Here is a 27,909-nt window from a genome sequence, read left to right as displayed (position 1 = left end):
TCACTGACGGGTAAACGGCGGGAGTAACGGACTCAGGCCTCCCATTTGGGAACAATTACTTTCTGTCAATAATATCTCTAACTAAAGAACAGATAATTACTGTTGGTCATATTCAGTAATAGATGGCATATTTATCAGTAAATTTCTACGTCTATTAGAGAACTGCACTCAATAATACTTACCAATATCAATAAGTATTACAGAGCTCCGAGATAGGTGTGAAATCAGCGAAGTTCAGCAAACACAGAGGCAGCCTGACAGGTTGATGTGTGATGACTGGTGCAAAGTGAACCTGTTCAAACATGAGAAGGAATGCTGCTATCCCCCAACAAGCACGTTTCATTGCCAATAATATCACATTAATGTGTGTTCCCAAATGGGAACATTGGCAGTTAATGGGTTTTAATAATGGTTCGCTTTGCCTCTTGAGCGCTGGCCGAAGCAGCAGTCACTGAATCCTCGAGTGACGGGTAAACGGCTGGAGTAACGGACAAGTCAAGGAGACACTGGCCCTTCATACGACATACAATTTGCTGTGTGGCGGGTAAACTTTGCGTCTTGAGCGCTGGACGAGGCCCTCAGTCATGAATCGTGGCGGGGAAACGGCGGGGGTAACGAACGCACCGGCACCTGATGGCCTGATCGCTTTGCCTCGCGAGCGCTGGACGAGGCAAGGGTGAAGGGATATCTCATGACCGCGGTAGCGTATTTTGATTAGCACCAAAGGCATAATATTCATGGCAGACTTGCGTAGCGTAGATACGTCTAAAATTGCTCGTATTTTCAATTCATTAGCACCGAACACATTACAGTTGAACCGCATTAACTATACACTTGCGTAGTGTAGGAATGTTGCTCACTTTCAGTGCGCTCCCTATCTCGCTCAGTCCAGTCTCAGAAAGTCCGACTTTTGGGGTGGGACTTGAATGAACGAGATAGGGAGCACGAACTGAGCTGAGCACCCAACATGCTCCTTTTCTCCCGAAGTTATTCGTAGGAGTATCTCATGGCTGCGGTAGCGTATTTTAATTAGCACCGAAAGCACAATCATGGCAGACTTGCGTAGCGTAGATATGCCTAAAATTGAAGGACATGTCATGACTGTTGAAACATTTTGAGGTGCTCAGTTGCCTGTGCTCCTCTCTCATTCCAGTCCCACCACGAAAATCGGACTTTCAGGGACTGGAATGAGCGAGATAGGGAGCACGGACTGAGTTGAGCACCTCAAAATGCTCCTTTTCTCCCGGACTGAAAGTGAGCAACATACCTACACTAAGCAAGTGTATATTTAATGCGGTTCAACTGTAATGTGTACGGTGCTGATTGATTGAAAATACGAGCACGCAGTCATGAGATGTCCCAAGGAATATCTTCGATTTTAGACATTCCTACGCTACGCAAGTGGAGATAGTTAATGTGGTTAAACTGTACTGGCTGAGGGAGCTAATTACTTGAAAATACGCTACCCCAGTCATAAGATGTCCCTAGCAATTCCTTCAACTTTAGACATACTGACGCTAGGCAAGTCTACAATTAATTTGTTTTCGGTGCTAATGAAAATACGCTACCGCAGGCATGAGATATCCCTAGGAATAGCTTCGGGAGAAAAGGAGCATTTTGGGGTGCTCAACTCAGTCCGTGCTCCCTATCTCGCTCATTCCAGTCTCAGAAATTCCGATTTTCTTTGGTGGGTCGGCTGGAGTAACGGACAAGTCAAGGAGACACTGGCCCTTCATACGACATACCATTTGCTATGTGGCGGGTAAACTTTGCCTCTCGAGCGCGAGACGAGGCCCTCCGTCATGAATCGTGGGCGGGTAAACGGCGGGGTAACGCTCCTCCACCTGATTGCTCGCAGTGCCTCGTGAGCGCTGGCCGAGGCAAGCGGGTAATCTGCGGGTGTAGCTGGCCCGCCGGGGCGGGCGGGTAATCGGCGGGGGTAGCTCGCTGGCCTTTAATGGTTCGTTTTGCTTCGTGAGCGCTGGACGAGGCAAGCTCAGCGAGCCCGTTCACGTTACTTAAGATGACAAGAACGCATCGGTCACGTCTGAATTGGGACTGAGCCCGTTCACGTTACTTAAGATGACAAGGGCTAAGTCTATATTATATACCAAGTCAAGTCACTCTGCTTCAAAACTGCGACCGGTACGCGCAGGAGGCGGTTCAGGGGTGACTAAAGTTGGGGCCGTGTGTGCACTCTGGATGTATATTCTCGCCTTCTTTCACAGCGCGTTCAGGCAAGCCACTGACGAAAAAATATGTCTTTTATTGTGCTATTGCGTGACTGTAATTTCAATGACTACAAACGGCGGTGTGGGGTGTGAGGGAGGGCATGTTGAAGTGATTGATTTAAATGAGTCCGCCTTTCCTCGTTTTCTCTAAATCCGTGTTTCTACATTCTCTAGTTTGGCTCCAAGCAGTGTCACGCATAAACCACGCCTCGGCCGTGTCTCCTCCCACAAACCTGCGTATGACTTGACTTGCTGTATATAGACTTAGGACAAGGGCGCATCGGTCACGTATGAATTAGAACTGAGCCCGTTCACGTTACTTAAGATGACGAGGACGCGTCGGTCACGTCTGAATTGGGACTGAGCCAGTTCACGTATGAACTGGGACTGAGCCCGTTCACGTTACTTAAGATGACGAGGACGCATCGGTCACGTATGAAATGGGACTGAGCCCGTTCACGTTACTTGACCCTTAAACCGCTCCAATCGCTTATTTAATCAAGCCTCTGCGATCCCGTGACGCTGTGACCGCTTATATACTCATGAATTTTCGCGTCGTATGTTTTGAATTTTCCTGGCGCGCTTCCTCTCAAATGTGTCCTCGTGATCGCTAGCAACTTAGTCATACCTTCACTAGAGCCTGAAATTCTACGATAAGGCCCTCATTCAGGTGTTTGTGGAAATGTAGGAGGTGCCTGGAAACTCCCGCTGACACGCCGGGTAGTAGTATACCATAACACAATAGAAAACGTGGTAGTGGAAGAGACAATGGAGGTTGTCAAGGCAGACTAGATTACAAATTTTGAATTATAACTTGAATATATAATACGTAACAGTAAGCTTCTTTGCACGTGTGTGTGTGTGTGTGTGTGTGTGTGTGTGTGTGTGTGTGTGTGTGTGTGTGTGTGTGTGTGTGGCAAGCTCCGGTTGTCTTGATCCATGGTGTAAATCAGGTTTTTTTTACATCATTATAGTTCATTACCTGATTGAGAGAGAGAGAGAGAGAGAGAGAGAGAGAGAGAGAGAGAGAGAGAGAGAGAGAGAGAGAGAGAGAGAGAGAGGAAAAAACAAACAAACAAATGCAGAGAAAAAAAAGCAAACAAACAAATACACAGAGAGAGAGAGAGAGAGAGAGAGAGAGAGAGAGAGAGAGAGAGAGAGAGAGAGAGAGAGAGAGAGAGAGAGAGAGAGAGAGAGAGAAACATCCACAGATTCATCCATCCATCCATCCATCCATCCATCCATCCATCCATCCATCCATCCATCCAGACAGACAGACAGACAGACAGACACGAAGAATATTCATGTTCCTGTCAGCAAAAAAGTAACGCTACCGTTCTAGGGGTAACGTTTTAGGTTGGTTTATTGTTGCTACAATTACTCTAATCTACGAGTCAGAGACATAGGGCAGCAAAGGTGAAGGGCTCCTCCCCTCCCATCAGTCCCTCTAGCAAAGGTTGGCACGAAAAGGAAGAATACCATGTAGTACAGAAAAACTACAATGGAATTTTACATGGACAGAAGGAAGATCATACACGACAACTAAGCTAACTCTACTTTCTGTTAGACCGAAACAAAATAGCGGATGTTCGGGTTAGCATCTAAATATTTGTCTAGTCGGTTTTTGAACGTGCAAAGAGTTTCTCTTTCGACGACGTTTTGAGGCAAAACATTCCATACATTGATGACACGGTTGAAGAAGTGTTTTGATTCATTTGAGTTGAAACGCCTCCTCGTTATTTTGTAGTCATTGTTTCATGTTACACTTGATTGAGAACTGCAAAATAATCATGAACAGTATCGTTATAGAATCACTTGAAAATTTTAAACGCTTCTATAAAGTCACCTCTTAGCCTGCGCTTTGATAAACTGAATAAGTTCAGTTCTTTAAGTTTGTCTCCGTACGGTTTGTTTCGCAGTCTAGGGATCATTTTAGTAGCTCGACGCTGCACCCTCTCGAGTTGATCTTTATCTTTTCTGTAATAGGGAGACCAAACAAACGGAATGCTCGAGATGTGGGCGATCTAACGAATTATAGTGTCAATATTATTTTTTTTCTGATTTGTGTTCAAATTTACGACCAATTAATCCGTTCAGTTTGTTGGCAGTTTTTACTACTTCTGTGCAATGTTGACTCGGTTTAAGATCGTTCGAAATTATTAGTCCAATATCTTTTTATTTGCTGGCTACAGAAAGTTACACTCCGTTAATTTGATAATGAATACGATCGTTGTTGATTCCGATATGCATAACCTTGCAATTTTCAGTATTGAAATTCATTTGCCATATTCGTGCCCAACTGCTTAAATGTTCGAGGTCAGCTTGGAAGTGTTCTTTATCCGTTGTCGTAGTGACTCTGCTGGCTATTTTTGTGTCGTCGGCAAATTTCCATAATTTACACGATATCCCCTCGTCAATGTAATTTACGTGCACTAAAAACAGAACAGGTTCCAACACCGACCCCTGTGGAACACCGCTTTAGGCATCTCGCCAGTCATATGATATACCACTCATAACAACTCTGTCTACGGTCGGTAAGACAGTCTTTGAGCCACTTATGAATATTACCAGTTATACCGTGAGCTTGCAATTTACTAAGGAGGCAGTCGTGAGGGACTTTGTCAAATGCTTTCTGAAAGTCCAAATATACAATATCTACTGATTGACTTTCATCGTATACATTAAGGATGTAGTTCAAGAAATCGAGAAAGTTAGTCGAATAGGAACGTTTGTTTCGAAAACTATGTTGCGAATCCTCAATTAGTCTGTTATCTTAAAAAAAGACTACCATTTTTCCACGAATGATCGTCTCAAAAATTTTGCACACGATTGACGTTAGACTGGTCGGTCGAAAATACCTGGTTGGGACTTGTCGCCATTTTTAAAGATGGGAGTTACGTTAGCCAGTTTCCATTCTAGTGGTACATTTGCTGTGTTTAGTGACTTTGAGAATATGCTCAAGAGGGGCTTGCTGATCTGATGTTTTGCCTCTTTAAGAATTGCGGAATATATTATCTGGGCCGGGCGTTTTGTTTACTTTAATATTTTCGATAATTTGAACTATATCACTTTCTACAATGTCGCTAATACTACTCAAGGATGTCATCAATATATCTAGGGCTTTCAGTTGCCTTTCGCATAATATTTCTTCTGTAAAAACGGAGGCAAAAAAGTTATTCAATATGTTAGCGATTTCTTTATCATCATTCGTGGATTCGCCATTTACAGTTGTTATTGGGCCAATACTGGGGGTGATAACTTTTTTATTTTTAAGTAGGCAAAAAATCTTTATGATTTGTTTTGCTGGCGCTACAATATGAAGCTCTAGGTTTCTTTTTATTAAGACGTATGATTCTTTTTGTTTCTAGGTGTAATCTTTTTTTTTTTTTTTTACAGCTAAGGATACATTTGAATGGCATCAATAAAAATATATTTAAAAAATCCCACTACTCACTGCTTATGGATAGAGATCAGAGATCAAAGGTGTCCAAAAAGAGGTCAATTTCGGGAGAGGTGTCTGATACCCTCCTCTTGAAAGAGTTCAAGTCGTAGGGAGGAGGAAATACAGATGAGGGAAGATAGTTCCAGAGTTTACCAGCGTGAAGGATGAAAGAGTGAAGATGCTGGTTGACTCTTGCATAAGGGGTTTGGACAGTATAGGGATGAGCATGAGTAGAAAGACGTTTGCAGCGGGGCCGCGGGAGGGGGGGAGGCATGCAGTTAGCAAGTTCAAAAGAGCAGTCAGCATGAAAATATCGATAGAAGATAGAAAGAGAGGCAATTGTCTCGGCTCCTTTTGTTCAGAGACGAAGGCTCAGTGTGCCTCATCTTGTCACCTGGGTCAGTGCCTGGTATGCCGGCACAAAGGGCGCCTTTCTGATGCAGTTATCAGGGACGTGTTAGTACAATTGAGGACTGTATTGGGCACAGCGGGATTCTTTCCAGGTCACCGGTGTGTACCCGTAGTAATATCTATGGCAGGGAGCCAGTCATAACTTCCTGTCAGCGGACGCTTGCCATATACCAGCGCTGGCAGCAAGATGCCACCAATCTAGATGCTCGCGCTGCCATTTGACTGAACTCCGTCAACAAGTGAGGAAAGAATATTGGGGTGCCTTTTTTAAATGATGGACGTGCCCCAAAATCCATAACAGGAATTTGGCGCCATGTAAATCGGGTGAGAGGTCGGGGCCGGCCCCTCGCCAGTGATCCTGACCCAGCTGGGAAGGAGCGTGCATTGTTAACAGCCTCGGCACTTGCTAGCTTACCTGCTGCTCACAGAAGTGCCCTAGGCTGCCACAGGCGACGCAGACTAGCCAGCGTTCAATACAACTTGTCACTTCTTGATGGTATACCTGTGTACCCATAACCCGTGACGAACTGCTTTGTGCAGTCATATCGGGCAAGTCTACAGCTCCTGATGGGCTCACTTATGATGTTATCAATGCCTTACTGGTCATAAAAGATAACCTGTCTTAGATTTGTTTAACATGTCTTACAACTCACAAAGCCTACCTACCATCTGCCTGGAAAACTGCCGCGATCATTTCCATTCCTAAAGGTGATGGTAACTTTAGACCTATTTCCTTAACTAGCTGTCTGTGAAAGATGATGGAAAGGATACTACTTAGGCGCTTGACTGTATAAGTGGGAGATACCACGTCACAGAATCTGTATGGCTTTATGAAGGGACTGCATGGTGGCTGCTTGATTCAGTGCTTAAGTTCTGCAGGTGCTGTTTGTCGTGCTCTCATTGACCTCAAAGGTGCCTTTGACCGAGCCAATAAAGAGGTTATATTGGAACAACTTATTTTAAAGGGCGTTAAAGGGAAATTACTGGGGTGGCTCAAAGACTATTTGCATGATAGGAAGGCTGAGGTGTGGCTCCATGCTCTGCTGAAGGGAGTTTTGAATTGGGCACTCCACAGGGAGGCGTCCTGAGTCATTTGCTCTTTAATATTCTCATGGACAAAATTGCACAGTACCCCGGCCTTTCCTTAGGGTACAGAAGTTTTTATAGATGCTGATGATATACTTCTTCAGTGTAATGCTCCACGGACGCTTACCTTAGCCCTCCACCAGCTTGAAGACTTGTGCACTTCTATGGGTCTAGTTGTTAATTAATCCAAAACTAAATTTCAATCAATTGCCAGATAGTGTGTGTCGAGCATCAATGACGTCAAACTCGATCGTGTCCACTGTTACAAATACTTGGGTGTCCATCTTAGCTTTGATAAATTGACTTAATCACGTTGCCATATTACTGCCATAATTCATACACAGAATATGCCATAATTTATAGGCAAATTCCATAATTTTAACATTGCGGCACAACAATTTGGTCCGGCTCACCGGCTGGCGCTAGGGATGGGCAAGTACCGTTAATTTGAGTACCGGTAGTACCGGTACCGAAAACTCAAGTACCGTTAGTACCGGTACCGGTACCTGCCCACCCCTAACTGGCGCCATGCCCAAAAGATGAAGAAGAGGAGTAGGGGCAAGGGCCGGCCTGCGTAGCGCCATAAACCTTACTTTTTCTCGTGTTTTCCTTCAAACTACAATGACGAGAAGATCCACAGCCTGTGAGAAGAAGGTGGAGAGGACAGGGACGGCCAGGGAAAGGAAGGAACACCGCAGAGAAGCCTTCATGTGACGAAAGTGCCCTTCCACCACACCACCACCACCACCACACCACTACCACCACACAACCACTACCACTACCACCACAACCACACCACCACCACAACCACACCACCACCACCACCAAATCACCGCACTAAGGTATCTTAGTACGATATAATTTACTTACTGATGTGACGTGCCATCTTCATTTCCTACATTGAAGAAGGAAAATGTTGTTATTGAAAAAGATGTTTTAGATAGGTATGTTTGAAGTTAGTTTACTGGTAGGTTTTCAGGGTAGGCCTATGCATGGATAACTGAGTATTAGAAACAAATCAGTACTAGACAAGTGGAGGAAGAGGCCCGCTGTTGATGTGCCGAGGACCCCCAGTGGGTTAGGTAATTGCTTCCGGCAAAGGCCTATAACAAATGTGTTGACAAAATCCTTCAATATTAAGCTAGAGTTACCATTGTTTGGTTACAACATGGGAAAATAGAGGGAGTTGAGGGGGGCACAGCATTGAGATAGGTTAGAGTTGTGTGTAGTACGAGCCTCCCACAGCTCAGAGGGGCCAGCCTCAGACAGACTGGTTAAGGAGTGCTACGCGGCTCTCCCGCCTTGGTGGGCGCCGATTTAATCCCCGGGGCCGGCAAAACCTTCCCTTGTCTGGATTAATTTCTCGTGTGTTAAGTTACAGACTGTGCTCGTGTGAGAGTGTAGAAAAGAGAAAATTCAGGGCGTTTCATGTGGTCCACAACAGGGATATCGTGTGCTGGCCCCAGGCGCTGAAAAGTCACTCATTTAGTGGTACATAGGGTGCTTCGTGGTGCAGTGGTTAGCACACTCGGTTCACGACTGAGAGAGCCCAGGTTTGATTCCCGGGCGGAGTGGAAAAATTTGGGCGGCTTTTCTGATACCCTACGCCCCTGTCCACCCAGCAGTGAATGGGTACCAGGTATTAATCGGGGGTTGTGTCCCGTCTCCTGGGGTCTGTTCCCTTCTTCTATAATTCCTTCCCCTTCTGTCTCTCTCCGGCATATGACCACAGATGTTGTGCCCACTAAACCAAACTTTCCAACTGTTCCCTTCTTCTATAATTCCTTCCCCTTCTGTCTCTCTCCGGCATATGACCATAGATGTTGTGTCGACTAAACCAAACTTTCCAACTGTTCCCTTCTCCTATAATTCCTTCCCCTTCTGTCTCTCTCCGGCATATGACCACAGATGTTGTGCCGACTAAACCAAACTTTCCAACTGTTCCCTTCTTCTATAATTCCTTCCCCTTCTGTCTCTCTCCGGCATATGACCATAGATGTTGTGCCGACTAAACCAAACTTTCCAACTGTTCCCTTCTTCTATAATTCCTTCCCCTTCTGTCTCTCTCCAGCCCATGACCCTAGATGTTGCGCCCAATAAACCAAACTTTCCAACTGTTCCCTTCTCCTATAATTCCTTCCCCTTCTGTCTCTCTCCGGCATATGACCAAAGATGTTGTGCCGATTAAACCAAACTTTCCAACTGTTCCTTCTCCTATAATTCCTTCCCCTTCTGTCTCTCTCCGGCATATGACCATAGATGTTGTGCCGACTAAACCAAACTTTCCAACTGTTCCCTTCTTCTATAATTCCTTCCCCTTCTGTCTCTCTCCGGCATATGACCATAGATGTTGTGCCGACTAAACCAAACTTTCCAACTGTTCCCTTCTTCTATAATTCCTTCCCCTTCTGTCTCTCTCCGGCATATGACCATAGATGTTGCGCCCAATAAACCAAACTTTCCAACTGTTCCCTTCTCCTATAATTCCTTCCCCTTCTGTCTCTCTCCAGCACATGACCACAGATGTTGTGCCCACTAAACCAACCTTTCCAACTGTTCCCTTCTACTATAAGTCCTTCCCATTCTGTCTCTCTCCGGCATATGACCATAGATGTTGTGCCCACTAAACGAAACTTTCCAACTGTTCCCTTCTCCTATAATTCCTTCCCCTTCTGTCTCTCTCCGGCATATGACCACAGATGTTGTGCCCACTAAAACAAACTTTCCAACTGTTCCCTTCTATAATTCCTTCCCCTTCTGTCTCTCTCCGGCATATGACCACAGATGTTGTGCCCACTAAACCAAACTTTCCAACTGTTCGCTTCTCATATAATTAATTCCACTTCTGTCTATCTCCGTAATATGACCATAGATGTTGTGCCCACTAAACCAAACTTTCCAACTGTTCCCTTCTATAATTCCTTCCCCTTCTGTCTCTCTCCGGCATATGACCACAGATGTTGTGCCCACTAAACCAAACTTTCCAACTGTTCCCTTCTCCTATAATTCCTTCCCCTTCTGTCTCTCTCCGGCATATGACCATAGATGTTGTGCCCACTAAACCAAACTTTCCAATCACCTCTTCTTCCCATGACCTTCCCCCTTGCATCTCTTCTCCAGAAGCCAAAACTTTCCAACTTTAGTGGTACATAGAAAGTAACCTCCATAGTAAATATCATCATGTCTTGCACAGAAATAAATAGTCAGGGTCTCAAAAATAATAGGCTACCCCTTCCTCAACAATACACATTATTATTATTATTATTATTATTATTATTATTATTATTATTATTATTATTATTATTATTATTATTATTATTATTTCTACTACAATTTTTATTTCTTCATAGCTTACACTGGTATAGGAAATTACCTTTATCATATTTGTTATTATTATTATTATTATTATTATTATTATTATTATTATTATTATTATTATTATTATTATTATTATTATTATTTCTACTTCAATTTTTATTTCTTCATAGCTTACACTGGTATAGGAAATTACCTTTATCATATTTGTTATTATTATTATTATTATTATTATTATTATTATTATTATTATTATTATTATTATTATTATTATTATTATTATTATTTCAGCGTGAAGATGTCAGGTCGTGACGCGGTCGGCGCACCTTCCAGAACGCCAACCAGGTGGTGGAGTTGACCACACGCACCATTCCCAAGGCTCAACACCACCACCACCACCACCAGCGAGGACATCAACACCATTCACCACCACCATTGAAACCAGATCACACCACCACCACCAGGGTGCTCTATGAAGGGTTTAGTGTCCATGTCGTCAAGTCCATCTCCCTCAATCTGTTCTGGGACCATTTTAGTTGCAGTTCTCTGTATCCTTTCCAACTCCACATACTCCACCACTTCTTCCCGCAAGCTGTTCCATGTGTTAACACTTCTATGTGAAAAACTTTATTATTTCCAGTCACTCAAACAGGTTCCTTTATTAAGTTTCTTTCCGTGTCCTCTCAGCCCCTGCGTTACTGCTGATAAGAAGAGATCATCCCTATCTACCTCATCAAACGGGGGGCTTCGTGGTGCAGTGGTTAGCACACTCGGCTCACATCCGAGAGAGCCCAGGTTCGATTCCCGGGCGGAGTTGAAAAATTTGGGCGGCTTTTCCGATACCCTACGCCCCTGTCCACCCAGCAGTGAATGGGTACCAGGTATTAATAGGGGGTTGTGTCCCGTCTCCTGGGGTCTGTTCCCTTCTCCTATAATTCCTTCCCCTTCTGTATCTCTGGCATGTGACCACAGATGTTGCACCCACTAAACCAAACTTTCCAACTGTTCCCTTCTCCTATAATTCCTTCCCCTTCTGTCTCTCCGGCATATGACCACAGATGTTGCGCTGCCCACTAAACAAAACTTTCCAACTTTTTCCTCATCAAACTCATTTACCAACTTGTACAGTGCGATCAGATCTCCTCTCTCTCTTCTTTGTTCCAGTGCTGTCAAGTCCATCTCCCTCAATGTCTTCATACGTCATATTCGAGAGTTCTGGGACCATTTTGTTGCAATTCTCTGTCTTGAGTCCAACATAATAATCTTCCTTTGCATGGTTTTTCCTTTTTTCCTTATATGCCTCATCTTGGTATTCAAATCCTTCCATAGTTTTCATCTGTCATAGTTGATGGCCATTCTTTCCTAAGGGGCACTCATGACTGACTCCTTCATCTAACTCAACATTTTTTGTGAAAATTAGGTCAAGTCTTGATGGTTGGTCATCCCCTCTTAGCCTTGTTTCTCCTTTAACCCACTGCATCAACAGGCTATCACATCAGGTGTGTGTGTGTGTGTGTGTGTGTGTGTGTGTGTGTGTGTGTGTGTGTGTGTGTGTGTGTGTGTGTGTGTGTGTGTATACCAAGTTGTAGTTTTACAGGGCCTGGGCTTTACGCTGGTGTGGTCCCGTCTCCGTATCTACATTTATCCAACTTTTCCTTGAAGCTTTGCACACTCCTTTCTGATACTACATCCTCACTTAATCTGTTCCAAACCTCTATATTTCTTTGCGGGAAGCTGTATTTCTTTATGTCTCTCAAGCATCTTCCCTTCCTCAATTTTTTACTGTGTCCTCTTGTGTTCCTGGCGGTAATTTATTCTTTTAGTGGTAACTCCTCGTTGTCTACTTCTTCCATTTTGCTCAATAATTTGTAGATTTGTATTAGGTCTCCCGTTTCTCTTCTTTGTTCTAGTGTTGGTAAGTCCATTTCCTTTAGTCTCTCCTCGTATGTCAATCCCTGGAACCATTTTTGTTGCCATCTTTTGTATTCTTTCTAGTTTCTTGATGTGTTTCTTCTTATGGGGAGACCACACTGCCTCTGCATGTGTGTGTGTGTGTGTGTGTGTGTGTGTGTGTGTGTGTGTGTGTGTAAGATTGACTGACTGATGAATGAATAACTGCGATTAAGGCTGGCATTACAAGACACTCTCCCTTCTCACATCAGCTACTTCTAAAGGTCAAAGGGGGATATCAGTCAGGTTCTAATGAGTGTTTTTCAGGCTCATGGTACAGAAGAAGGGTTAAACTACCACCAGGGTCACAAAACTACTCCTGGAAATGCCCACAACTCCTGCGAAAGCCTTGTCAAATAGGTGTTCTTGGGCGGCGAAATGTTTTCTAATACGACCCTAAGTAAATAACTTCCTGATGGAGTGGATGATTGACTTGGCAACCAGTAGCTTTACTCTCAGCCATTTCAAGTTCCCGACTGATGTACTGACACCCTCAGATTGGCTACAGTGGAGGTCGTGGCAGAGAGTGTACTCAAACTCCTACTGTGAGCTACTCCTGATGCCTGCGCCCTCACCACCCCTGTGAAGGACGCCCAGCTGACCCAACCCTCCTCGGTGAGTCTGTCCCACTTAATGTTGCAAGAGTTATCCGGTATACCTTCACTCTCTCATGCTTTCCCTATGTCCTGTGCTGTCCAACTTAATGTTGTGAGAGTTTACTGGTGTTTTCACAATCATCTTTTTAGAGAGTCTGATTAAAAAACCAATGCAGGAGTCATGGTGTTTTTTGTTCCTGTTGGGTGCCTGGACCTATCAGCTGTCTTGTGCTGTCCAACTTATTAATGCTAGAGTCATGGTGTTTTTTGTTCCTGTTGAGTGCCTGGACCTATCAGCTGTCTTGTGCTGTCCAACTTATTAATGCTAGAGTCATGGTGTTTTTTGTTCCTGTTGAGTGCCTGGACCTATCAGCTGTCTTGTGCTGTCCAACTTATTAATGCAAGAGTCATGGTGTTTTTTGTTCCTGTTGGGTGCCTGGACCTATCAGCTGTCTTGTGCTGTCCAACCCTTTAATGCAAAGAGTTGGCCTGTATCTTCACTCTTAACCCCTTCACTACGGCCGGGCCATAACAGCGCCCCGTGCCATATCCGGGATCGCCACGCGCACCAAATTTCAAATGTTGCTATTGAATATAACAAGTTTTCAGCCATACGCTCAACATAATCATCATGTATTATATATGAAAACATGCAGGATGGGCCGTATTGGCTATACATGCAGTGCCACACGTGGCCACTTGGTGAACTGTCAAAGCAATACTTTCCATAGAATTCAAGTTATGTACTAGAGTGGATCTGAGGCTGCCTCCAGGATACAAGGCCTTGGCAGAGTCACCGCTCCGAGCCTACGACCGCTCACTTATTACCTCTACTCGATTTCCTGACACTACTATTTGACCTGGAGAAAAACTGAAATCGGGCAGGAGTGAAGCGTGTGCAATGTCATCGGCTTGGAGCGATGGCGACACCATGGCCGTGTATGTATCTCGGAGACAGCTTCAGACACACACTATTCTATAACATGAAATCTATGGAAATACAACAGAGTTGAGTGGCCATATGCCTGTATAGCCAATGCGGTCCATTAAATGGTGCACATAAAGAAACTCACTACGGCCGGGCCAAAACAGCACGCCGCGCGTGGCGATCCTGGATACGGCGCGGGGCGCTGTTTTGGCCTGGCCGTAGTGAAGGGGTTAAACTCATAAACTGACTGTATCTTTAAATTTCTGCCGCTTGTAACGGACTGAGTCCCCCCCCCCAATTAGCCCATTATATCCAGGGTCTACTGTACCTTGGTAGTGTAGTGCATAACAGCGGTGGGTCTCAACAGGCCTGGCAGACCATGGTGTTGTGGAGTCACTCAGTACAAATATATTACATTGTCAATATCTAGGTAGGCAGGGAAATTTAAGTCCCGTGTGTGTGTGTGTGGTTTTTCTATGTAATATTATATGTTCTCTCTCTCTCTCTCCCCCTTCTACTTATAATTTCTTCTCCCTTTTCCTCCACTTACCTTCTTCCTCTTCCTTACCTCCTTCCTCCCTCCCTCCATTTGGTTATCTCTCTCCCTTCCTTCCTTCCTCCTCCTTTCTTTCTCTTCCTCTGCTCATTACATTTTCTCTTCCTTCCCTTCTTCCTCCCTCCATTTGGTTCTCCCTTTTTTCCTCTTCTTCCTCTTTTTTCCTCATTTGGTCTCTCTTTCCTCTCCCTTCTATTTCTAATTTCTTCTCCATTTTCCTTCACTTACCTCCTTCCTCTTCCTTACCTCCTTCCATTTAGTTCTCTCCCTTCCTTCCTTCCTCTTCTTTCTCTTCCTCGGATCATCACATTTTCTCTTCCTTACCTCCTTCCATTTAGTTCTCTCCCTTCCTTCCTTCCTTCCTTCCTCTTCTTTCTCTTCCTCGGATCATCACATTTTCTCTTCCTTACCTCCTTCCATTTAGTTCTCTTCCTTCCTTCCTTCCTTCCTTCCTCTTCTTTCTCTTCCTCGGATCATCACATTTTCTCTTCCTTGCCTCCTTCCATTTAGTTCTCTCCCTTCCTTCCTTCCTCTTCTTTCTCTTCCTCGGATCATCACATTTTCTCTTCCTTGCCTCCTTCCATTTAGTTATCTCCCTTCCTTCCTTCCTCTTCTTTCTCTTCCTCGGATCATCACATTTTCTCTTCCTTTTTCCTCTCTCTCATATTTCTTTTTTTTTAGCATAGTTTCTCCTCCTGTTATTGCATCTTCATTTGGTATAGGTCTCTCTCTCTCTCTCTCTCTCTCTCTCTCTCTCTCTCTCTCTCTCTCTCTCTCTCTCTCTCTCTCTCTCTCTCTCTCTCTCTCTCTCTCTCTCTCTCTCTCTCTCCAATCCATTAATAGAGTTATTCTCCTCAGGTGTGTGTTGATGCTGGGACCAAGAAGAAGAAGAAGAAGAGGAAGAGGAGGAGAAGGAAGATGATAATTGCAACAGAAGATCAGAAGAAGAAGAAGAAGAGGAGGAGGAATGGAAGAAGAAGAACAAGAACAAGAACAAGAGGAGGAGGAGGAAGAATGGAAGAAGAGAAGAGTACACACACACACACACACATATGACAAACACCTTTTTATATATTTTTCATTTTTATTAGTCCATACAACATACATTAGCTACATACATATAATACAACATATGCATAACTATATACATTAGATCATAGAGTGAGTGAGAGACTCGAGAGGTGAGATAGAGAGGTGCCCCTCCCCCTCCCTCTCTCTCTCTCTCTCTCTCTCTCTCTCTCTCTCTCTCTCTCTCTCTCTCTCTCTCTCACCACAGCTCACAGGACCCCACAGTATGTTGACAACCCCCCACAGACACATACCCCCCCCCAGCCTCATGAAGGACCCCCTCCTCCCTCCCTCCCCACCTAGCCAACATAGCCTTATCAATGTTACTATGTGTATGTATGTATGTGTGTTTTTCTATTAATAAAAAGTTAATTTGTAATGTTTGTGTGTTATATTCCTATGAGAGAGGAAGAGGGAGAGACAGAGAACGTAATGAGAAGAATAAGAGAGAGAGGAGGTAAGGGAAGGAGAGAGATGAGAGAAGGAAAATAAATAATGAAAGAGCAGAAGAAATTTACCGATAAAAGAGAGAGAGAGCGGCGAGTAGCGGGCTTTTTTTGGGACTCTTTATTGCCCTTGAGACGTGTCCTCTGATGTGAAAAAATAAATAAATAAATAAAAAATAAATAAACTAGTCCGTTATATTGAGGGTTTACTGTATTTGTGTTGAGAGCGTCCATAACACCATGGGCCCGGCCAATCCGCTACCCACTGAGTCAACCGCCTTCGTCAAACGCACCATCAAAACTGTATGTAAATCTATGTGAGTGCAACTGTATGTATCTAACTGTATGTATCTAACTGTATGTGACTTTAAGCTTAACTATGTATATACTTCTCTGTTCCTTCCCCTCCCTTCCCTTTCCTTTCATTTCCTTTCCTATCCCTTTCCTTCCTTTTCCAGTAACTTTACAACGGACTGGACTGCTCCTTCGTACTGTGACCTCCTTGACCTCTTGCGACCTTTCCTTGGACTGGGGTGACTGGTCCTGGAGTCTTCCAAGATGGCCTTCCTTCCTTTCTTCTGTTCTTCAGAGCTGTGGATGAAGACAGTTATTAGTATATTTTTTCATTATTATTATTTTTTATTCTTTCTTATTCTCTCTCTCTCTCTCTCTCTCTCTCTCTCTCTCTCTCTCTCTCTCTCTCTCTCTCTCTCTCTCTCTCTCTCTCTCTTTGTCTTATCTCCTCTTTTCTTCATATCTTTAATTTTATCTGTTTCTCCCTTTATCGTCCTGTCTCTCTCTCTTCCTTTCCTTCTCTATCATTTCCTCTCCTCTCCATTCCTTTCCCTTCCCTTCCTTTTCCTATCCTTTCCTTTCCTTCCTTTCCTTCCCTTCCCATTCCTTTCCTTCCCTTCCTTTTCCTATCCTATCCTTTCCTTCCTTTCCTTTCCTTCCCTTTCCTTTCCTTCCCTTCCTATTCCTTTCCTTCCCTTCCCTATCATTTCCTTTCCCTTCCTTTTCCTATCCTATCCTTTCCTTTCCTTTCCTTTCCCTTCCCTTCCTTTTCCTATCCTATCCTATCCTTTCCTTCCTTTCCTTTCCTTTCCTTTCCTTCCCTTCCTTTTCCTATCCTATCCTTTCCTTCCTTTCCTTTCCTTCCCTTCCCATTCCTTTCCTTTCCTTCCCTTCCTTTTCCTATTCTATCCTTCCCTTCCTTTTCCTATTCTATCCTTTCCTTCCCTTCCTATTCCTTTCCTTCCCTTCCCTATCATTTCCTTTCCCTTCCCTTCCCTTCCTTTTCCTATCCTATCCTTTCCTTCCTTTCCTTTCCTTTCCCTTCCCTTCCTTTTCCTATCCTATCCTTTCCTTTCTTTCCCTTTCCTTTCATTCCCATTCCTTTCCTTTCCTTCCCTTCCCATTCCTTTCCTTTCCTTCCCTTCCTATTCCTTTCCTTCCCTTCCCTATCATTTCCTTTCCCTTCCCTTCCCTTCCTTTTCCTATCCTATCCTTTCCTTCCTTTCCCTTCCCTTCCCTTCCTTTTCCTATCCTATCCTTTCCTTTCATTCCCATTCCTTTCCTTTCCTTCCTTTTCCTATCCTATCCTTTCCTTTCTTTCCCTTTCCTTTCATTCCCATTCCTTTCCTTTCCTTCCCTTCCCTTTCCTTTCCTTCCTTTTCCTATCCTATCCTTTCCTTCCTTTCCTTTCCTTTCCTTCCCTTCCTATTCCTTTCCTTCCCTTCCCTATCATTTCCTTTCCCTTCCCTTCCCTTCCTTTTCCTATCCTTTCCTTCCTTTCCTTTCCCTTCCCTTCCCTTCCTTTTCCTATCCTATCCTTTCCTTTCTTTCCCTTTCCTTTCATTCCCATTCCTTTCCTTCCCTTCCCATTCCTTTCCTTTCCTTCCCTTCCCTTCCTATTCCTTTCCTTCCCTTCCCTATCATTTCCTTTACTTTCCTTCCCTTCCCTTCCTATTCCTTTCCTTCCCTTCCCTATCATTTCCTTTACTTTCCCTTCCCTTCCTTTTCCTATCCTATCCTCTCCTTTCTTTCCCTTTCCTTTCATTCCCATTCCTTCCCTTCCCTTCCTTTCCTATCCTTTCCTCCATTCATGACAGTCCGCCCTGAGCTGCCCCGTCCCAGCCCTTTGGTGAGCAGTTAGTCCAGCCCCTGATCTTGGCCAGTGGGGGGAGGGGCTTGGACCCCCTCCCCCCACAAAAACCTATACCTGCCAAAAACAGAATATAAAGTGCAGGTCGCGGCTAACCGTTGGAGGGAACGTCTGGAGCCTTTTGGTTGATGATCGACTGCCCTACCAAGGCTTACCTAGTGAATGCTTACTTAGTTAACCCTGACCATACAAAATGAATTCCCAATGCACTTTCCAGCCTATGTCTTATTGGATTATGTACTGTTGTTTTGATGAGCTTGGATAGGCTGGTGCATTGGTTGGTGAGACCTTTCGGTTCTTTGCCTGACGGTTCACTCCAGCCTGGCTCATAGGGAAAGGTCATCCAGGTAAGAAATCCAGGTAAGAAGAGGATGCCAGACCACTGCAGGAGGATCTCAACAAACTGTGATCAGCTTGGTCAGAGAAATGGCAGATGAATTTTAACATCACCAAGTGTAGCGTACTGAGTGTAGGAACATGCAACCCATTACACGGGTATAGTTTAGACTCCACACGATAGGTAGAGCAGTGTGTGAAAGGGATTTAGGACTGTTAGTGAACTCTGACCTACAACTAAGGAAGCAATGTATTAGTGCGAGGAATAGGGCTAACAGGGTATTAGGCTTTATTATTAACAGGACGGTAACCAGCAGGAGTGCAGAGGTCATCCTCAGACTCTATTTAGCGTTAGTTAGGCCACACTTAGATTATGCTGTCCAGTTTTGGTGCCCACACTACAGAATGGACATCAACTTGCTTGAATCAGTTCAGAGGAGGATGACCAAGATGATTCAGGGGCTGAGGAACCTCCCATATCAAAATAGGCTGAAACATCTAAACTTACATTCACTAGAGAGACGAAGAGTGCGGGGAGATCTGATAGAAGTATTCAAATGGGTCAAGGGTTACAACAAAGGCGATATAAGTAAAGTACTGAGAATTAGCCAGCAGGATAGAACACACAGTAATGGATTTAAATGAGAAAAGTATAGATTTAGGAAGGAAATAGGCAAGCATTGGTTTAGGAATAGGGTGGTGGGGGAATGGAATAGACTCAGCAATCACATAGTTAGTGCAGGGACGATAGCTTGTTTTAAGAGTAGACTGGATAGCTACATGGACGAGGACGACAGGTGGCAGTGGGAGGGAATCTGGAGCTGCCCTGTGTAAGCCATAAGGCCTCTTGCAGGCTCCCTATGTTCTTATGTTCTTTCCTACCCAGTCAAAATACATCTTCCTTCCCTCCCTCCTCCTCCCCATTCTGTCCTCCCTTCCTTCCTTTCCTCCCCAGTCAAAACACATCTTCCTTCCCTCCCTCTCCCCTTCGCTGTCCCCCCTCGAAAAATTTTCTCCCCAGTTCCCATCCCTCCCTCCCCAGCCCTGGCGCTTGTTTTCCCCTTATTTTCTCCACTCCCACAGCCTCCACATGCTTCCTGCACTCACCACAGACGGCGCGGAGTGGCTTCACCACGGCACTCGTCTCGCTCATCTTGGCGGCGTAAAACACGGGTAAAAGGTAGAAATATGGACTCGCGGCGGGGTTTGTTTTGGCCTCTCTCTTGCTCTTGCTCTTGCTGACTTAGGGGTGGGCAGGTACCGGTACCAGTACCGGTACTAACGGTACCAGCTAAACGGTACGGTACCAGTACCAGATTGCTCGGTACCGGTACCAGTTGCTCGGATTTATTTATTGGATTTATTGATAATTCTTCATGTTCGATTTTTTTTTTTGGTTGCTAATAAATATTATTATTGTTATTAGACTATGATCGAGTACATCCATAATAACTATACATGCTATTTTTTTTATCGAAAAAATAAATATTCACTTCATTCAGAGAGAGAGAGAGAGAGAGAGAGAGAGAGAGAGAGAGAGATCACCACTCAGTGAGTGGATATCTCGATCGGTGATATGGGTACTCGACTACTCGATCATAGTCTAATAACAATAACAATATTTATTAGCAACCTAAAAAAGAAATAGAATCGGACATGAAGAATTATCCAGTAACTCCAATAAATAAATAAAATAATGAAATAATGGAAACGGGAGCTGTGATGGAAACGGAAAGCAGGACAAAATGGTGGGAACTTGGGGAGACGGTCAGCGGGGCAGTGACTCAGCGTCTACACACAGGGCCCATACCGCATGGAGGCGGGCGAGCGCCGAGCGTCACTAAGATCCAAACGGTACCGGTACTAGCGGCAATGCGCAGTGCCGAGTGATCATTAAGCTTCCCGGAACCCAAGTGATCATGAGGCTTCGCGGTACCAGTACCGATACCAGGTACCGGTACCAGGTATCGGTACCTGGTACCGCGAAGAATCGATTCCTCGCGGTACCCGGTATCGGTACTGGTACCGCGAAGCCTCATGATCACTTGGGTTCCTGGCAGCTTAATGATCACTCGGCACTGCACCGCTAGTACCGGTACCGTTTGGATCTGACGCTTTCGTCGCGCGCCGCTCCATGCGGTATGGGGGGCCCTGTAGACGCTGAGTCACTGCCCGCCTCTCCCCAAGTTCCTACCATTTTGTCAGTCACAGCTCCCGTTTCCATTATTTTATTATTTTATTTATTTATTGGAGTTACTGGATAATTCTTCATGTCCGATTCTTTTTCTTTTTTAGGTTGCTAATAGATATTTTTATTGTTATTAGACTATGATCGAGTACATCCATAATAACTATACATGCTATTTTTTATCGAAAAAATAAATATTCACTTCATTCAGAGAGAGAGAGAGAGAGAGAGAGAGAGAGAGATTTACATAGATTTACACAAAAAAATCAGACCACACAGACCCCATGATCCAGACTAGGTGGTCTGTCCTTAAACCTAAGTAATGTCACGCAACCTGATGGCGAAATCCTGCGGACACGAGCCTTAAATTTGCTGCTGCTAGTTTCTCCGCGGTTACATTAATCAGAAGGCTCCAAAACGTTGCATTTCTACTCTAGTTGATATTAGTAGTTATAATATTGCCATACTGGCTTGTTTTTCCGGGGCAATGGCGCGTGGGGCGGGGCGGAAAAATCAGCCGTAGTGGCAGGCTGTTATATCGGCTTGTTTTGGCGGGGCAAGGGAGCGTGGGGCGGGGCGGAAAAACACGTGGGGCGGAGGGCGGAAGGACATCCGTAGTATCCTGCGCCATACCGGCTTGTTTTGGCGGGGCACGGGAGCGTGGGGCGGGGCGGAAAACCACGGGGGGGGGGGGGCGGAAGGACATCCGTAGTATCCTGCGCCATAGCGGCTTGTTTTGGCGGGGCAATGGCGCGTGGGGCGGGGCGGAAAAACAGCCGTAGTGGCAGGCTGTCATACCGGCTTGTTTTGGCGGGGCAAGGGCGGAGGCGGAAAGACTTCCGTAGTATCCTATGTCATAGCGGCTTGTTTTGGCGGGGCAAGGGAGCGTGGGGCGGGACAGAGAGGATCGGCAGGGAAATGCTATGGGGAGGTAGCGAGGGATGTGCTATGGTGCGGTTGGTGGGAGGTGACGAGTCCGGGAGCGGCGAGACATGGGCTGCGCCATGCCTCGTTATGTCTAAGAGGGAGCGTGTGGGGTGTAGGGTGCGGTGACCGAACTGGTAGCGTACTGGGTTCACATTCGCCGCGTGGTGGACGACGCGGGTTCGAATCCCCAGGATACCACTCGGATTTTTCAGTCGCCGTCGAGGGTTTATTAACAAGTAACGGGGATACAGAAATAAACCAGAATCATTTTATAATTTTATTTAACCACGCAAAAAAGAAAAACACGTCTTAGTAATAACATACAAACACACGCAATTTAGATGGATGCAACTCGTTTCTTTTTCAACAGAGATGGAGGTAAGATCTTGGGTGTAAACGACGGATTGAAGGCAGATTTTTCTTCCTTTGACGGCTGCTTGTCATCCTTTGTCTCCTCCGCAGGGGATGGAGGCGTCAAATCCACGGTGATTTCGGCTGAGGGTACCTTGGAGTCGTTCTTTGGAGGGGAGATGAGATTCCTGTATGGAGCATCCTCGCAACCTTCAGCTGCCATGCTCAGCATTTCTGCGTCAGCGTTTTCCCGCCTCGCGGTTTCACCTGGAGAACAGTAATAATTACTCGAACGCCTTAAAGAAATGGATGAGTTATCATTCCATATAGATGCATACATACCGATCTTTGGAGGGGGTGCTTTGTAGTCTGTGATGATACGTTTCTTGTGCTTAACAGCACCACGTCCTTCAGTCTCCCTGCTCGGTGCGTCTGCATCGACACTTTCTCGTATCATGCTTTCATCTGGTGAGTTGCGAGAACAGTAATAATTAATGTTGATTACCAGACCATCTGAAAACAAACAAGAGAGTAAATACAGAATGAGGAAACGGTATTGATGATTTAACAAACCATGTAGATAGCAACTGATGTCACTTACCGAACGTGGTTGACGAGAACCGTTTAGCCATCACGTTGCGTATACACTTCAACTTGCTGGTAAAGTGCGGTTGTAGTGGGTGGACGTCTGGGTTTATATGCATCAGTATGGAAACCAATTGGCAACCCATACACGCAAGTGTTGCGATAGCAGCTGTTCCTCTAGCATACCTCCAGGTGTTCTCCCGCGTCTACCCCTCTCTTTAGCATGGCACCATGCTTTACATGATAACGTTGCAAATCTCTCGTCGACAATGCCTTGCGTTACTAAGTAAGCAGAATGTTGTTTCACATTGTGGTAATGGAAAGAGTTTGTATCCCAATCGCGTGATAAGTTTATCATTATAGAAATGCTGTCCTTTCTTAAAGGTTGCATGGAGGTAATACATGACACGTTTAAGGGGGTGATGACTGAGGAGATAGCAAAAGTACATCGTGTAAATGCCACACACAAGGGATTGCAGACCCTGTAATCTATATGCTAATCTATACACCGTCATATACGGATGTACTTGTATAAAGTGATGTAATGACAGTGAATACAACCTTGGATCTAAGTTATAAGTGTCAAAGTAACCGAGTGTTTGAGTTTCATAATGAATGTATATAGCGATCCAGTGACCCATGACTTCTCCCCTTCAGAGTGTTCAGAATAAAGACAATGGGTTTTAGCTGCTGCTTTGCATGTTCAAGCAGCTTACCGACATGACTTTCAGGATGACAACCTAAAAAAATAATCTTATCCCCCAGTACACCCGCTAATCCTCGTTCGATTTCCAGTGCATTCATTTTATTTTACGCGCGAACCTGACACGTTACTTGACGATGCGCGTCAATTTCAATTATGCCTGTCGTGTCGGCGAAGAATATAATGACGAGATTTCTGTTGTGTCCTTTATTAAAGTTAAAGAGATACGCATGTTTCCATTTTTATCGAGGGAATCCCATTTTCCACGTCTTCTGTGACGAAATTAAAAGCGCATAAGGTTCGACCCGCTGCAAAGCCGGGAGAGTAAGATTGTTAGTTGTTTCCAAGCCAAGTCCTTCTAGCGTCGAATAAAAGAGTCGAGAGACATGATGGGGAAACTGAGCATGAATATTATAAGCCGTTGACCCATTAATGGTGATATGAACGTGATTGAGATCCGCGTGAGTGAAATAAAGACCGTTCTTGTTGTAAGAACCAGACATGTTATCCATGTCAACCATAACCATTATCAGATTCTGTGGAATGATTTGTGCAAACGGCAATTCGGCCAGCAAACTCGTTTGATTGATTCCTAAGACATATGTTTTATACAGGGTTCGATTGTATGTATACTGCAAGGATTTCGACGCGAGTGAAGTATTGAGTGACGATAACGCTGATGTGTGCGGCACGACGCGATCGACCCATAGTTTTACTGATTCGAGCGCAAATTTAAAGAGATCTCCATCCTGAGATGTGTTTAGAATCCACGACTTGCTTGCTAATTCCAACCTGATTCTCACATCTGTGCCGTCGAGGAGATACGCGTCTAGACTCGCAATATCTAACAGCAAAGGTGCTGTCATACTAAGACCGTGTGCTTTTATGTTGGCAATCATTTCCTTTTCTTGTTTATTGGCTCCTGTAAAGTACTCGTCACTATACGTGTTCACTATACCTTTTTCACTCTGATCATCACGGAAAAAGAAGGAACTACGTCCAATCGAATCTAACTTTTCTTGGGGGATCGACGTTATCATTTTAACAAAGGCATGATAATTAAAGAGGGCGTTGGATTCTACCATCTGTTCGTTGAGGTAGCAAGTGCAATTTTTAAAAAGGGTATTACTAAAGCCGTTAGCAAAACCACATGATCCGTATCACCAAGCTTCGACCCGTCCACCTTGGTCACGCGCGTCTTCATGTCTATCGAGTGTACTGAGATCCAGAAATTGTCCAGGAACGCCTGGAATCCTAAATTCAATATAACTATCATTAATCTCATTATTAGAACCGTCAAGATTAACGGGTAAAATATCGAGTTTGTTTCGAGATGCAATAGAACTTTCTACTGGTCTCACACGCGTCACTCGAGGAAACCCTTCGCTTACGGCGGCTGCGTACTGACGCAGAGAGGTGGTCGTCCCACCCCCCTGTACGTCAAGTCCGTATTCCGCCATCTTCCACGTTAAACTAACGTTTTCATGTTGAATATGTCACTTTTATAACATGTTTTACGTGACCGTCGTTTCGTCTTTCTTTTGCTTGTTTTCTTACGCTTACGGACGCGCCCGCCTTGGACTCGTCTTTGACGCTTGCGGACTCCCTTACCTCCCCCTCGGGCAAGTCTTTGTCCAACGCCTTTCAGAGCCGACACGCCTCTGGTTTTTAACGAGTGACGGATATCCCGTCCATCTAACACATCGCCTAAGACGTCTTTCCCCATACGCACAGCTACGGGAGCGACATTTCTCATGAGAAAAGGGATGGCTTTTTTAGCCAGACCGCTCAGTATATTAAAAATTCCACCTCCTCTTCTACCTCGCTGAACGGGAGGCGGGAGAAATATCCTAATATCCTCTAATCCACCACCCCTTGCATGACTCTCTAAAAAGAGAGCATCGAAATCATGACGTCCCGGAGGAATGAAAGTACTCCTCATGACTGTCTGTGAATGAATAACCCATCTTCACGAAAAGTGTCGTATTTATTTCTTATTTAGGGCGAATATGCAATAAAAGGGTCATGGTTTTTCCTCGCCCGTAGGTTATACTTTTACCCCTTTGATCGAGCACTCTGACGGAAATCGAATCTATGAAGGTCTTATTAAGAGATTTATATACGAGCTGGCGAAAGTCTCTACCTCCAGCAGCTTCCATGGTAACTGCATCTAATAGATTTACCATTTGCCCACCATACATCGTGGGGGTTACGCAATCGGCATAGATCAATGAAGTCAACCCCACCGTCTTGGCGTGGGGAAAGGGGCAGGTATGTATGTAAGATTCTTGACATTGAGATCATCGGACTCATAAAAAAGTATAATCCATGGTATGTGCAAATCCTAGACACTGTGCCATTCGGAATCCGAATTTAAGACTGAGTTTACAAAAGTGATCATCACTCGTGCAGATACCCTTGCGAACAATTAGATCTGTCCTCCGTAACAATTTATTATAGCTAAATAAGAATTCCTCACCCTTAAAGTAATGTGTATAGTAACTCTTGAGAAGCTTTGCAAGAGCAAGGGACAGATCGCTATTGATAACATGAATCATGTACCTGGTATCACCTGCCAAGATGTTGCTCTGGGGAACGAAAGTATACAATAAGTAAGTATGATCGGGTTGAAAGTGTGCACTCGCATAAATTTCAATGCGGGCTGAAAAATCGTGCTTGGGTATACTATAAAACGTTTTAGGATACAAGCAGTTCACCATGGCTATTTCATAATCCTTATTTGGGTCAAGGAGTAAAGGAGGGTTAAGTCTATTTACAAATTGATGGGGTCTATTATCCGGAAAAATATCCCTGTTCCCTAAATTAGTCAAATATATATAATGTTCATCTCCCGCCATGGCTAGCTAGTAACTGATTCGTAAACTAACACAGGATGACATATATACACAATATTCGAGTACTTTTATTCGAGTGTACAAACAAGAACAGTTTGAATGCCAAAAGGTTCCAGTCTGGTAGCGAGCGTCTCTATTGCAGGCAGATAGTATTCACGCCACTCCTCATCCAATTTTCCACGGCAACCCATTCCTTCGGCAATAATAATTTTTTCCATGTCCTTATGTCCCATGCCAGCGTGACTAACTTTTTCATGCAGGTCTTGAAATGATGTCGGCGATTGATCTTGGTGTCTTCTTTCAGGCCTTCGACGTAGTGCCAGTCGTGCGATTTGTTAGCGGCCTGCATTGCCTTGACGTTGTCCTCAATCGATGCTCCCCAACCGAACTGCGTCACACAGGCGATAAGAGTCGGAGATTTGTCCGTTCCCAATGGTTCTTGCACGATCAAGGTCCCTGGCTCGTCTCGGGTGCTTACCATCGATCTCGAAAGGTTGTACAGTCGCTTCCTGCGACTATATACACTTTCATGACGATACACTTGATGCAAGTCCTTGATGAGACCAAACGCGTCACAGCCAATAGCATTTACAGCGTAAACCAAAACATTTCTACGACTGGCAAACTCGGCATCGCAGAGCTTTCCAGTAACGGTTTTGAGTGCCATGGCGACTGTGGTGGAAACAGTACTGACGATCGTTTTATTTCTCGACAGCTGCAAACCATCGCCTGGGTTAACAGATGTCGCCATTCATCCGCGGACGGATGTAGTTATCCAATCAGGTTTCCTATCGATCTTTTCTCCCCGACAGATGTAAGTAATCCGGTATTGTCGTGTATTCGATGTAGATCTCCGATATGATTAGTAAGCCATGACCCACCAACGAGTTGCTTTTTTCTTTGTCTGACATTTCTTATGGCATCAGGAGATAGTTGAGTGAGGCGAAAGAGCATGGAAAGCAAAGACTGCTCCTCACTCGAGAATTTACCTTTGGGATTGCCCAGGTTATTAATCAAATGTATAATATTCAGACCGGAAAAGGGCGGTAAAAAATTACCCTTTTCATCCCAGGCTATATTAGGTTTTCCATCCAGTAACTTCATGAGCGATACTCCATATTCCCGATAAGCGGGATTCACCGCAACACGAATCAAGTCGTCTAGCGGTGGATTTGTACGCGAAGGTAAAGAAGATCTGTGACTTAGACGCGGGGGTACGGATGGAGTAGTGACGACAGCGGGAGCGGGAGCGGTAGAAACGGCGGCGGGGGCGGTAGCGTTCGTATTGTACATGTATTTTTCAGCGATGGACACTGGAACAAGGCAATATTCTTTCATTTTGGCAGTAAACCTGAAATCACCGACGTAACAAGTGGTAGAAGAGTCATCAAAATACTACCCCCTCTTTGCGAGAGTAAGATTGCTTTTTTTTTTAAAGACGGGAGTCTTTTTTAAGGCCACTGCACGAATGTCTTTCCTAAATTTCTTCAATTTGTTTATTACGTTAGTCTTATCCGTCAGTCGCTTTTTTAAAAAATTAGAGAAAATTTCAGATATGCATTCAATTTCCTTCTTTTCAGTCCTTTATCAGATCCTTTCTCAGTTTGGGGATAACTGACTGAGTAGAAAAATCAGGTCTTTATGCTGCAGAATAAGGGTTCTTGCGTCATACCTTAGCAAAGCAGAAGCATCTATCCAACTGTCGAATTTACTAGGATAACCCCTCCAATGTACCCTGTATTGTTTCTTTCCTCGATAAGTCCTAGTCTTC

The 27,909-nt window shown here is 44.6% G+C and overlaps 1 protein-coding gene and 2 long non-coding RNA genes across 5 annotated transcripts; 1 reads left to right on the top strand and 2 right to left on the bottom strand.

Moving 5' to 3' along the window:
- Positions 1-7,717: 7,717 nt before the first annotated feature.
- On the top strand, positions 7,718-15,417 carry LOC126989777 (uncharacterized). Of its 2 annotated transcripts, XR_007743685.1 has the most exons (5): positions 7,718-8,012; positions 10,777-10,950; positions 11,173-11,366; positions 12,933-13,050; positions 15,374-15,417. It is a non-coding gene; the product is annotated as an uncharacterized LOC126989777 (long non-coding RNA). The 2 variants fall into 2 exon arrangements; XR_007743684.1 differs by lacking the exon at positions 11,173-11,366.
- Positions 15,418-15,719: 302 nt separating this feature from the next.
- Positions 15,720-19,756, bottom strand: LOC126989778 (uncharacterized). Its single transcript, XR_007743686.1, has 2 exons — positions 19,637-19,756; positions 15,720-16,620 (listed from the first exon to the last, which is right to left on the bottom strand). It is a non-coding gene; the product is annotated as an uncharacterized LOC126989778 (long non-coding RNA).
- A 2,173-nt stretch (positions 19,757-21,929) lies between these two features.
- On the bottom strand, positions 21,930-23,223 carry LOC126989780 (uncharacterized). 2 transcript variants are annotated; one of them, XM_050848384.1, is made up of 3 exons: positions 22,597-23,223; positions 22,338-22,508; positions 21,930-22,262 (listed from the first exon to the last, which is right to left on the bottom strand). In XM_050848384.1, exons 1-3 carry the CDS (start codon positions 22,724-22,726, stop codon positions 21,982-21,984), a joined length of 582 nt encoding a protein of 193 aa, XP_050704341.1. In that variant the 5' UTR covers positions 22,727-23,223; the 3' UTR covers positions 21,930-21,981. The 2 variants fall into 2 exon arrangements, with proteins under 2 accessions (XP_050704341.1, XP_050704343.1); XM_050848386.1 differs by having other exon boundaries at positions 22,338-22,460.
- Between the last annotated feature and the right edge of the window lie 4,686 nt (positions 23,224-27,909).

Source organism: Eriocheir sinensis, unplaced genomic scaffold (assembly GCF_024679095.1).
Source record: "Eriocheir sinensis breed Jianghai 21 unplaced genomic scaffold, ASM2467909v1 Scaffold1296, whole genome shotgun sequence".
Classification (NCBI taxonomy): Eukaryota; Metazoa; Arthropoda; class Malacostraca; order Decapoda; family Varunidae; genus Eriocheir; species Eriocheir sinensis.
Note: the sequence above shows the minus strand (reverse complement) of the source record. Positions and strands in the feature narration are given on the sequence as shown.

Excerpts from the sequence above, each read along its gene's own strand:
- LOC126989780 (XM_050848384.1), bottom strand. The coding sequence starts at position 22,726 with ATGGGTTGCCAATTGGTTTCCATACTGATGCATATAAACCCAGACGTC. Across the intron at positions 22,509-22,596 it reads GTTCTCGTCAACCACGTTCG|ATGGTCTGGTAATCAACATT; the intron begins GTAAGTGACATC and ends GTTTGTTTTCAG. Across the intron at positions 22,263-22,337 it reads AGCACCCCCTCCAAAGATCG|GTGAAACCGCGAGGCGGGAA; the intron begins GTATGTATGCAT and ends ACTGTTCTCCAG.